We start from the raw sequence: 12785 nt of genomic DNA on the forward strand, positions 1-12785 counted from the left end.
ACGCACTTTGATTGTTAAGCAACTGTACTTTAGCTTGATGTATTTATCATAATCTTCAGATTGTCAAGCAAAAGGTACAAAGTAGGGAAGTAAGATTAGTACTTAAGGGATTTAAGCTAGGAACAATAGAAATGCATGAGAAGTAATTCAGACCCAGCTTAATACTACATTGGTAGTAAATACCTCATACCTCATTGCAGCACAGTTCCTCTCAATATTACCTGAGAAGGACAATAAAAAATGCTCTGGAGAAGTTAAAGGTTAGCTGTCACAGAGACTTCTCAGTGTTCAATTTCAAGCATCATTTATTCAAGCTGAGCAAGAAAATTACAATATAAACCCCACCCACTAAAATTGTTTTGAAAACATCCCCCTCTGATTGTTTATTATTCTTTAGTATCAACAGCTGAGAATAAAAATGTACTAATCAATTAAACTCTTCATTCTTGCTTGAAGAGTTCAAAAATCTGGAATTTAGCTATGCTAGGCTGCTTTTAATTCTAAGCCAAAATACTTCATCCTACTTCTGTTGCCTTTAATTTGAAAGTATTAATTGTCCTTAACTTTTCAAATGATTTTTTTCTTTCTTTATCAGACCATATAAGCCTTTCTTATCTGCTGACATCACATAATATAAATGAATTAAACTATTCTCTTTTTCTTTTCTTACCCAAGCAACTTTATGACTAGACAATCCATTCCATTTCCTAGCTTCATTAGGTCCTGTAAATTATTCTGTCTTGTATTTTTCAGAAGACAATTGAAAAATATAAAAAAAAACCTGATACGGAGCTCAAAAGAACAATGTCTTAGAATTTAGAAGCATTTTTTAAAAGGAACATTTTAATGTGCTGAAATTTTGCAATTTCCTAATAGAAGTTTTCAGTCAAGCTCTTTATGTTTGCTAAGAGCAACTGGTTGTAAAATACTGAAATAAAAGTGAAGATCTTAAAAAAAATAAAATAAAATGAATTAATTGATCTATTATTCTGTTGATAATTCTTCTAATAATTTCCATTTGTGTGTACATGCACGTGTGAAAATTTTCTGTTAAAACTGTTTTGATTCCAGATACTTAGCAATGTGCTTTCATTATGCAATGCACATGTAAATCTCTCTTCTTCATGTGCATCTTTCTCTCTCTCTCTCTCTCTCTCTCTCTCCTCTCCGCTCCCCCCCCAAAATACTCCTTTTCACAGGTCAAATGCTTAATTATAGCAATTCTTTCTTCTGAGCTTTTGTAATAACTACCTTTTAAGTTCTTAAGGCCAGTGTTATGAGGCCTTAGGCATTCTGAATGATCAGCAGAAAAAAATTCTCTAGCTTTTTGTCCAAAAAAAGTTACCTATACTATAGATGTATTTTTTCTGCTTATAATCATGTATTAGAAAACATTCCACAAAGGGATGTTTTCTTGCACATGAAAATATACATTGAGTTTTTTATATGGATAGGATAGGATAGGATAGGATAGGATAGGATAGGATAGGATAGGATAGGATTTGGGAGCAAGCATTTGATTTCTGACTTTCATTGGATGTAACAATTCTAACTGTTTATTATATGGCAGTATGTATGAATTGCAGAAAATTATCAGCCAGATGTTTGCTCTGTATATGGTTTTATCTTTGCTATTGAGATTCCTACTTTTATGAAATCTACGTAACTTTTAATGCAGTCCAATTTCTCTTCAAAGATGTCATAATAAAACAGTTAATATTTTGAGACAGTGTAGTCTTATGTAATGAGATCTACAAGCCAGTGGCTCCCAGTTCAAATCTTGTACTATCTAATAGTTCCCATGTAGAGATGATAATATTCAAAAATGCACTACATAAATTAAATAAAGATAAAAAAGGAAATTTGCAAGGATAAGATATCTCATTCCTAAATTGCTTTGAAAACATTCATAAGCTACCTGAGTTCCAGAAGCTCAGATTGTAAGTCATACTAAAGGCATTTAAGGGAAAATCTGGTCTGAATCATTTTGTGTTATTTTTAACAGCAGTATTTACTTATGAATTCTGCTATAATTGGCACAACACTCTGGGATATTCTTACGTTTAAAAAATAATTTAAAATACAGAAAGTAGAAGCTAAAAGACTCTTGATGCTGGCAAAAGCATGTGTCAGATAAATTTTTTTTTAAAGAGTACTTTGTTAGCTACACATGAGCAATTATATTAATATGGTCAATTTTGCCTCTTGTCTTAAACTTTCTAACATGCTCTTTTGTATTTTATTCTAGGACCATCAAACCATTTTAAGAGCATGGGCAGTTAAAGATTTTGCTCCAAATTGTCCATTGTATGTTCAGATACTGAAGCCTGAAAATAAGTTTCATATTAAATTTGCAGGTAAGTCTGATACCTTATTGACTCTTGTTGAGATGTAGAGTTGGATAATTCCTTCTCTTCTGATCAATGCCATTTAATGTTTTCTGCAATAAGAATAGTGAGGGCATCATTCAGGCCAAATGTGGCCCACGAGACATAAATTATTAAGACTTAATTTAAACCCAACTTCCCACAAGAGAAGCTGCATCAAGACTTTATTTAAATGAACCCAAACACACTGCAGCAATCCAGAACAGCAGAAAAAAGAAATGGAGCATCTATAGAATACATTTCAACAAAATGGATACCCAACCAACTTTATCAAAAAGTCCCTGATCACTCAACCCAATACAGCACAACCAACACAAACCCTAAACAAAACTATACTGCCATACATGAAGAATATCTCAAAAACCACCGACTACTACAACGACATGGAATCAGTGTAGCACACAAGTCAACTAAAGCCCTTCAAAACATCCTGAGTAAACCAAGAGACTGAGGAACCCCACAAGAAGAAACAGGAGTCATCTACAACATACAGTTAAGAACTGCAGGCAGAAGACAGGCAGAACACATCCATGAACATCAACTAGCAGTCAGAAGACATGGTGCAAATTCTTTAATTTCACAACATATAGACAGATTAACCATGGTTTCAATTGGGAAAATGTGACAATCCTAGACCAGGCCAAATCTAAAAAGACCAGGGAATTTCTAGAAGCCTGGTACCTGACAAATTATCCATCAATCGACACATAGACATTAACAACATCTATAGACTATGCAAAAGAGACAATCAGCCCCAAAGGGGGGGGGAATATCTAAGCAACATCTCCACCAGCATTCAGCACCCAGATCAGCATAAATTAATTCCAAGGTTAACTTCAGACCAACAGTCTTGATACCCCAATCAAGAAACTTCCAAAGAGCCAACAGTAAATACCCCAACCAAAGAATCTCTAAGACCACCCCCACCAACACTGATAGGCAAGCCATCAGAATATAAACTGATGGCCAACAGCACTCCTTACTAGCACTGATGATGTTACCAAGTTTGGGTAATGAAATATCTGCATGAAAACAAGCAATCCCAGAGAGCATCAAGGATCCTTCACTTAATTTATTCTCCAGCATCCTTAGATTATTCTACTCAAACTCAGTAAAACAAACAAATAAAATCATCGAATCTCATAGTGCATTTTGTTTTGTTTTAATTCAAAGTTACCCTTAAACCCACCATCTTTTGCTTTTCTCCCTTAAGGCCCCACAAATGGCCTGAAACTGGTTATCAGAATCAGTAATTTCTATTGGTTGAAATCCTTTTGTGCTAGTTCATTTGAAGATACTGCAAAAAGACACCTATCCGAAATAAAGAAGGCCATCAGCAGATGAATGAACCAGAGAGTATTGCATCTATCAGGGAAAAAGTCAATGAAAAAGACAAGAGACAGCAACACAAAACAATAATTCTTACTTTAAGATTCTGAGGTTTATTTCAGCAGTAATTTGGAACACACACATAAACATCACTTATATTAAAAACCCATTACAATGAGGTCCAATGACATAGCACAGTGATGGCAAACCTTTTAGAGACCAAGTGCCCAAAAACTGCCCTGCCCCCCACCCGCCGCCTGCCCCCGAACCTCCCCACTGTGCACCTGACCTGCCCACCCACAGGGCCACCCACTGCCTCAATGGCCTTCTGCAGCAGATCGCCCAGGCGGCCCTGCAGCGCCATGGCAGCCACACCCTCTGCCGCGCCCTGCAGCATCATCTGTGTGCAATGGGGTCGAGGGCGGAGTCTTGTCCCCACTGCCCGGCTGCCATGTCCTTGGCTGTGCTGCTCCATGCAGGTCACGTCTGCGGGCGACTCCCCTGTGGGGCTGCTGGTGAAGAGACCACAGGAGGGAGGCGGGGCTGGAGTGACAGCGTGCATGCCCATAGAGAGGGCTCTGAGTGCCGCCTCAGGCACGTGTGCCATAGGTTCACCACCATTGATATAGCAGTTCCAATAAGGACAGCTATAGGCCAGTGGCAAATCAATCAGTCCCATCCTAATCTCTTATACCCTTTCCCATCCTAAAACCACAGGCAGATGGTCAGCAATCTTACACTTTCTGCTGACTTTTTGCTGACCCTTTGCTGAACTTAACTTTCCATATACTTGTGTACATTGGAACCCGCATCCATCAGCTACTTTCAGTTCCCTATTTTTTATAATTCCAGTCCTTATGTTCTAAATATATTTGAAACAAGCAAGCTTAGCAGAATCATATTAAGTAAGATACAGTTGCAGTTTAGATTACAAATAGTTCCTTCAGATTGTAAAACTGAGCATAGCACAAACTTTGGTTCAATACTTTTTCCATGAGGCCTGATTTAGTTCCTGGGCCTAAACCTTGCATAGAAGAACAATAGCCAATATTTTCGATTTCCACACATCCAAACTCCAGCCAGAGGAAGGAGATACCAGTGCAAAGTTAGGCCAAGCAGACGGTGGTCTTTAATCATTTCTAACTCGGAAAATCCAGTGGAATTTTCCCAAAAAGGATCTTCCCCTTTCTGTGATGCAGGCAGGTTGGATTCATCACAAAAAAAAATCAACCTGCCAAATGTCAGCTATGGGTTTTGACATTTTAGGTTTTTAGACAAAAAGTTGCAGGTAACCATTTTCACAATTTTTTGGGAAAATGCAGATTAGACAGATTAGAAGGAAATTACATCCTTAGATGACACTTGCATTTACTACATAACTTTTTTTTGGGCATTGGATTTGCATCCCTCAGTAGCGTTATATATGTCTCCAAGAGTTCAGAAATAGTTATGAAAATGATGATTGAGGTTGTTTGATTGAATTTATATAGCCACCAATCTCACATTTGTGACTCTCTGCAGTGCATGCAATGAAAAACCCCAAACATTTAGAATAATTTAAAAAAATAAAAACCAATCAAAATAGGTAAAACCATAACAGTAATAATAACAACCAAAACTATAGGAGAGTGAATGTGGAATGTAATGAACAATGCAACCAATTAAATGGGTTTCACAATTCCATGGATCCTGATGGCAAAGCAGATTTGAATGGCCTTCTAAAAAGGGCAGCAGGATTGAGGCCAATCTAACTTTATGTGGAATCATGCAAATACTTGACTTATTTGATTTTTTTTTCATTCATTCAATTTGTAAGTCCCATTGCGTTTAGAGCAACACACACATCCACATCAAGAAGTCTTCAAGCAGGCTCACTTAACTCCTTACCCCAATACTTGAGGTGGGGGGAGGGATGCCAAATTATTAGTGCAGTACACAAGCCATAATGGTCATAAACATCTAATCCTTGGTGTTGCACAAAGCAGGTAAAGCAAAAGACATGTTTCCTGATTCCCATCAAAATGCATTATTTAATCAAGGGGTCTAAAACCATGCCAACTTTGTCTGAACTTGTGGGACAAGCAGAAATAATTGGAGATGGGAAAACCTGAAAATCATTCAGTCCTGTGCCATGAAAGATTTTATATGTGACAACCAACCCCTTGAATTGCATCCAGAAAACTATTGACAATGTAGTCAGCATAGTAGAGGCACAGTGTTCTCATTATACTGAAAAAGAATCTTAACAAGAACATTGGGTCAACCAGAGGTTGAACTATATAACTGATTATCATCATTGTATGGATGATAACTGACCCTGTGGTGTTGGATAATCTCACTGGATGCACAACAACTTCTTTAAGATCAGATAGGACCCTCTGCTCTTGGAGAATGAATTTAAAACCGCCTGAACAATGTGAATCACACATTGTCTCTGTTCAGTCTTCACTGAATAGGAGGGAGCATCACTATTTCATGCCTGAAATAAAACCAAGAAGAAATGCAATGGTAAATTTGCATTTAGACCATGCCAATTAGAATGCAGATAGGTGGTCACATAATTAAATCTTCGGAGCAAAGCAAGAAAATGCATGTTTTGTAGTTAAAGCTAGGCTACAAACAAATGACTTCCCACTCATGTAGAAACATATTTTATTAATTCATTATAAAAACATCTAACTCTATAATAGCATGATATAGTCCACCCAGAGTTTATGATTTCATGTAAGCCTTCCAAGGAACTGTACTGATAACTAACATACTTATCATACTGATTTTATGATTAATATTACTAGAAAGTTTAGAAAACATAATTGATGAATCATCAATATACTTACAAAAAAATTTCAATTTCTCCAAACACAGTTTGAAAACTATTGTTCTATCATGTTCCATGTAATTTTCTTTTTTCCATTAGAAATCCCTAAGTGTTTTTTTTGTTGTTGTTGTCCTTGTAGGGTTGACATTTAATTTTTATTTTCTGCATATTTTCTGCATATTGAATAATAAACATTAATGTTCTATTATTTATTCAAGATAAACAAAAGTAAGGAATGTAAGGACCCACCCCACTTTGCATCTTAAGAAGACAGAACTCTTGGAATAATTCTTCCAACAGGAATCCTTTATTAAGAAGAAGTGGTTGCAGGCATGCTAGACAGGACTTGGGGTCCAAGCTCTCCCATTCAAGGTTTTAAGGGGTTCCCCAGTAGTCTCACCCAATCACCCCCCCCTTCCAGTGATAGTTTCAGGCATCACAATTCCACCCCTTTATTCCTTTCTTCCGTCTGGATGGAGACTTCAGATAAACTACATGAAAGGTAAATAGCCCCCTTTGCTATGGTAAGGTTCTTTGGTGCTAACTACATTCAAACTCTTTGAGGTTGCAATAAACACATTCAGTTCCTTAGAAGTATACTGAAGGAAGTGAGGGCCATAAAGCCCCTTTGTTCTCCCCCTTCTCTCCCCCTTATGGCAGAATTGGGGTTTTCTATATTTGATAATTAAAGATGAAATATAATTGGATTCTAACATCCGGCCCCTCTTAAAAATAAGAGAGATCCACCTGAAAGAAAACAAAACAGGTATAAAACTTAGGCTTGTTAGGATACTCTGTGTGAAACTTCTTCAATAGCTCCGGGGCTCTGACATGACGTTTATGGACCCACTCGTTTTGTGAGGGGGGGAGGGAGGTGTTTCCAGGCAACTAGGTACTGAGTTGCTCCATGATATCTCCTAGAGTCAAGGATCTCTTTTATTTCGAAGTGTTGTTCGCCCTCCACCATGATTGGAGGTGGGGGGGGATTTTTGGCCGTAGAGGTGATTGATGCTCTCTTTTCAGCAAGCTGCAATGAAAAATTGGGTGTATTTGCCTGAGATTTTTGGGTAATTCTAATTCTACTGTTACTGGATTTATGATTCTTTGAATTGGAAAAGGTCCTATGTATTTTGGTCCAAGTTTTTTACGGGGCTGTAGGGACTTTAGGTATTTTGTAGATAAGTACACCATTTCTCCTATAATGAATGGTGTAGGCTCAACCCTTTTTTTATCGGCTTGTGCTTTGTATGCCTGCCTAGCTTCATCTAGTGCTTTTCTAACTATTGGCCAGGTATTTTGTAGTTTTTCCATCCATTCTTTCAGTGAAGGGATCGTTGGTTCGTTTGGGGTTAACTCTGGCATAGGGTTGAAACTTTGACCGTTGGCTATTTGAAAAGGAGTGTAGCCTGTGCTGGAGTGGACTGCATTATTGTAGGCAACTTCTGCAAAAGGAAGTAAGTCTGTCCAATCACTCTGTTGGAAATTTAAAAAACATCTCAAATATTGCTCAAGTACTGAATGGCACCGTTCCGTTTGTCCATCTGTCTGAGGGTGATGGCTAGATGTCAGTCCCTGAGTGGTCCCTAAGAGGGATAAAAATTCCTTCCAAACTGCAGACGTAAATTGCACTCCCCTATCAGAGATGATGCGTTGGGGTGCCCCGTGCAATCTGTAAATGTGCTGGATGAAAAGTTTTGCTAAGGCCTTTGCAGTGGGAATTTTTTGGCAAGGGATAAAGTGCACCTGTTTGGAAAATAGGTCCGTGACTGTCCAGATACCAGTATTCCCATTGCTTTCTGGCAATTCCACTATAAAATCCATGGCTATTTCCCTCCAGGGGGCTGAGGGACTTGCCACTGGTTGTAATAGCCCTGGCGATTTCCCTTGCTACCTCTTTGCCGATGCACAGGTTGGGCAGCTGGCAACATAACTTTCTATGTCCTTTTTTATTGATGGCCACCAAAATTGCCGTTTAATTAAGTGTAAAGTTTTTACAAATCCAAAATGCCCTGCTGATTTTGTGTCATGGAAAAGCTGCATGAACGTGATTCTTTGGGTTGTTGGTATGTATAACTTTTCCCCTACCCAAGGCAACCCGTCTCTCATTGTGCACACATTTTTGTTTTTCTGGAACCATTCATCTGTTTCCAAACTTTTTCTGAATTCAATTCCAGTTTGGCTGTCCAGTTGTGGTTTTAATTTGGCTTGGGTTCTTGTGGTTACTGGTGCTGCCAGTTGTGACTCTGCCATTATTGGTCTAGAGTCTGTGGTTCGTGCGCTGTTATATTGAGGCATGCGAGATAGTGCATCTGCCAGGAAGTTCTTTCTTCCTGGTAAATATTTGAGCTTAAATTGGAACTGGTGAAAATGCTGGGACCAGCGGGCTTGTTTGGGATTGAATTTCCTGGACGTTTTCAGGGCTTCCAAATTTTTGTGATTGGTCCACACCTGGAAGGGGATTTTGTTGCCTTCCAGGAACTGTCGCCACGTGAGTAATGCCCAACGTATCCCATAAGCCTCCTTCTCCCATACGGGCCAGCGCTGTTCTGTTTCCGTGAGTTTCTTGGATGTATATGCACAGGGTTGCAATACTGCATCATCATTTTCTTGTAATAGCACAGCCCCCACTGCCACATCACTTGCATCTGCCTGTATTACGAAGGGCTTGTCCATGTCTGGGTGCCTTAGTACTGGTTCGGCAGAAAAAAGCCTCTTTAGTCTCTCAAACACTGCTTGGCACTCCATTGCCCATGTTAGTGGCTGGCTAGGTTTTACTGAGGATGCTCCCTTCGTTTTCAGTAAGTTAGTGAGGGGCAAGGCTATCTGGGCAAATGACGGGATGAATTGGCGGTAAAAGTTTGCAAAGCCCAGGAAATTTGTAGTTGCTTTCTTGTGCGGGGTGGTGCCCAATCTAATACTGCTTTGACCTTCTCTGGGTCCATTTCAATGCCCTGTGGGGATATGCGATAACCTAGGTAGTCTATCCTTTCCTGGTGGAATTCGCATTTTGAGAGTTTGGCATATAGGTGGCGGCTCGCAGCTTCTTTAAAACTGCTCTGACAAGGTTGACGTGTTCCTCTTTTGTTTCAGTAAAGATAAGAATGTCGTCCAAGTAAACAAGGACCCCCTTAAACAGGTGCTCCCTTAGAACGTCATTGATTAATTGCATAAAGACTGCAGGGCCCCCTTGTAATCCAAATGGCAAGACTTTGAACTGATATCACCCCATGGGGCAGTTAAATGCAGTCTTCCATTCGTCCCCTTTCTTAATTCTCACGCGATAGTAAGCTTCCCTTAGGTCTAGTTTAGAAAAAAGTTTCCCTTTCGATAGGTGTGACAGCATGTCTTTCATGAGGGGCAGAGGGTATAGGTTGCTTTCACTGATTGTATTCAGGGCCCTATAATCCACGCATAAACGTAAAGAGCCATCCTTTTTCTCTCTAAAAAGGACCGGGGCAGCCACTTTAGGCTTGGCTGGCTCAATGAAACCTCTCTCTAGGTTTTTTTTTATGAATCTTTCCATTTCCTCCTTCTCCTTTGGGCTCATGGAGTATAATCTGGGCTTTGGGAGTTTTGCCCCAGGCTTGAATTCAATGGTACAGTCTGTGGGTCGGTGGGGGGGGAGCTCATTCGCCCTCTCCTCACTGAAAACTTCAGCAAGGTCTCTATATTCCTCTGGTATTTCTGTTAATCTTTTTTCCTCTCCTATGGATGCTTTTTCTATTCTTGATTCTGGTAGCCTCCCTTGGGGTTTTAAGTCCATAGGGTCCCCCTTCGGGAATTTGATTTCTGTCGTCCTCCAATTTACCCAGGGGTTCCATTTTTTCAACCATTCCATCCCTAGAATCATTGGGCATTCCATACCTGGGGTCACCACAAACATTATGTCCTCTTCATGTTTGCCCAGGGAGAGGTGTATTGGTAGAGTGGCTAGGGTAGCTGGCACCCCCCCTGCTATGGATCCATCTAACTGGCCAAATGAGATTGGTTGTTCCAGTCTCCTGGATGGGATGCCCAGATTCCCCACTAGTGTTGGGCTAATGAGGCAGCGGGTGCAGCCAGAGTCTATTAAGGCTTTCACCTTCACAGCTTCGGGCATGGGGGGGATTAATATAGTCACTGTTTTAAAGATGGGTGTGATGCATCCACTTACCAGGGGTTCGCCCTCCGAGCTGTCATCTGAGGCATCCACCGGCCCTGTGGTGTAGGCTGGAGTTCTTTCCCCTTGGTGAGCAGAAGTGGGGGGTTCTGCAATTTCCATCATTCTCATGGCCTTTTTGTTTTGGCTTAGCTGAAGACTTTCCGGATTTGTTGATTGGGGATCTGTCTGGGTTGTGCTGGGGGGCTTTGGAGCGGCATTCTACAGCTTGATGCCCTTCTCTTCAGCACTTGAAACACCCCATTTGCTTCTTGGCTATAGCCGATGATTTCACCGGTTCGTGTGTCAGCTCAGGCGGGAGGCGGCTCCATTGTTTTCCTCGGCGGTGCCTCTTCATTATGTCGATCTCTGCTTCCTCTGCCAAGATGTACCATTCCTCAAGTCGGTGTGGGTCCCCTCGGGGCAGGCAAGCGTCATATAGATCATAATTTAGTCCGTCTTTGAAATGGCTAAGGAGGATGTCTTCTTGCCAATTCAGTTTGCTGGCAATGGCCCGGAATTCTTGTGTATATTTAGCCACTGAGCGTTTGCCTTGCCTCATCGTTTTTATCCTTTCACGGGCTTTGCGATCAGCCAAGGGGTCTTCAAATCGTCTTCTCAAAGAGGACATGAAACGGTTGAAGTTACTGAGTTCTGAGGCATTGGAGTCATGCAAGTTCACCACCCAATCTGCAGCCGGTCCATCCAGGGCAGATTGCACGATCCGGATGCGGGCTTTGTCGCTGGGAATGTCCTGTCCGTATTTCTCCATGTAGTTGAGGACTTGGGTTAGGAAAAACCCCAAGCGTGTTGGCTCCCCTTTGAATTTCACCTCCAACGGTGGACGTCTTGGAATGGATCGGTGCCTCCGTTGTTGGTGGTAGTGTCTTCCGTCCAGATTGCCATCTGTGGTCCGGTAGGGGGTGGGGACTACTGGATCAGTAGATGTCCCCAGGGTTGCAGGTTCCATGTCCCCCTCGGTGTCTCTCCCTTTGCAGCTCCAGGAGCTGGGGCGGCCCTAGGGCTCAGGATTCTCCTCTCTTAGGGAGCTGAGAGTTCTCTTCATCAGGTCAATAGCTTTCTCTAGGATCCAGTCTGAGTACGGTGCTCAGTTTTCTCCCTCTCCGCTTGCGTGCAGGGATTTCTCCATCTCCTGCTTCCATTCTGGTTGCTTGGTCCCCCGTCTCAGGGTCACCTTTTTTGATTCCTTTCCCCACTCACTTTTCTTTCCAACGCCCATTGACCAGCGAGGCTTGTGGTCCCATGTCTCCACCACTTCTTCTCCTGAGGAATCTGGCCTCTCGGATCCCAACATCTGACGAGGTTCCAATTTGGTCAGCGGCTCTCTTTCCAGGGATTTTTCCCCCTCTCTTGCTCCATTGTCTGACATGGTAAATTTTTGCAAAATCCCCCGGCAAGGGTCTCCCTTCCAGGTGGATTAATTTTGCAAGTCCTGTCTAATGTAAGGGCCCACTCCACTTTGCATCTTAAGAAGACAGAACTCTTGGAATAATTCTTCCAACAGGAATTCTTTATTAAGAAGAAGTGGTTGCAGGCGTGCTAGACAGGATTTGGGGTCCAAGCTCTCCCATTCAAGGTTTTAAGGGGTTCCCCAGTAGTCCCACCCAATCACCCCCCCTTCCAGTGATAGTTTCAGGCATCACAATTCCACCCCTTTATTCCTTTCTTCCGTCTGGATGGAGACTTCAGATAAACTACATGAAAGGTAAATAGCCCCCTTTGCTTTGGTAAGGTTCTTTGGTGCTAACTACATTCAAACTCTTTGAGGTTGCAATAAACACATTCAGTTCCTTAGAAGTATACTGAAGGAAGTGAGGGCCATAAAGCCCCTTTGTTCTCCCCCTTCTCTCCCTCTTATGGCAGAATCCAGAAAAGGCAGAATTGGGGTTTTCTATATTTGATAATTAAAGATGAAATATAATTGGATTCTGACAGTGAGGTAGCTTTGTGTGTGCCATATATAGAATGGCACACACTATATAATGCTCAGCATTTTTTCTACAGTATTTATCGCTAAGAAAAATACTTTGTTTTGCTGAAATGGCTCTGCATGAATCAGATTGTAGTCTTGCAAGCCACTTTTATGAGCAAA

At 41.1% G+C, this 12785-nt stretch overlaps 1 protein-coding gene across 2 annotated transcripts in view; it reads left to right on the top strand.

Moving 5' to 3' along the window:
• KCNT2 (potassium sodium-activated channel subfamily T member 2) overlaps positions 1-12785 on the top strand; it is a 210559-nt gene that overhangs the window by 129464 nt on the left and 68310 nt on the right. For both annotated transcript variants that reach the window (XM_039328195.1, XM_039328196.1), the window contains exon 14: positions 2249-2357. In XM_039328195.1, the coding sequence (XP_039184129.1) occupies positions 2249-2357 (109 nt within the window). The remainder of the gene's footprint in view (positions 1-2248; positions 2358-12785) is intronic.

This window comes from Crotalus tigris, unplaced genomic scaffold, assembly GCF_016545835.1.
Source record: "Crotalus tigris isolate CLP2741 ecotype Arizona unplaced genomic scaffold, ASM1654583v1 scf7180000024372.1857965, whole genome shotgun sequence".
Classification (NCBI taxonomy): Eukaryota; Metazoa; Chordata; class Lepidosauria; order Squamata; family Viperidae; genus Crotalus; species Crotalus tigris.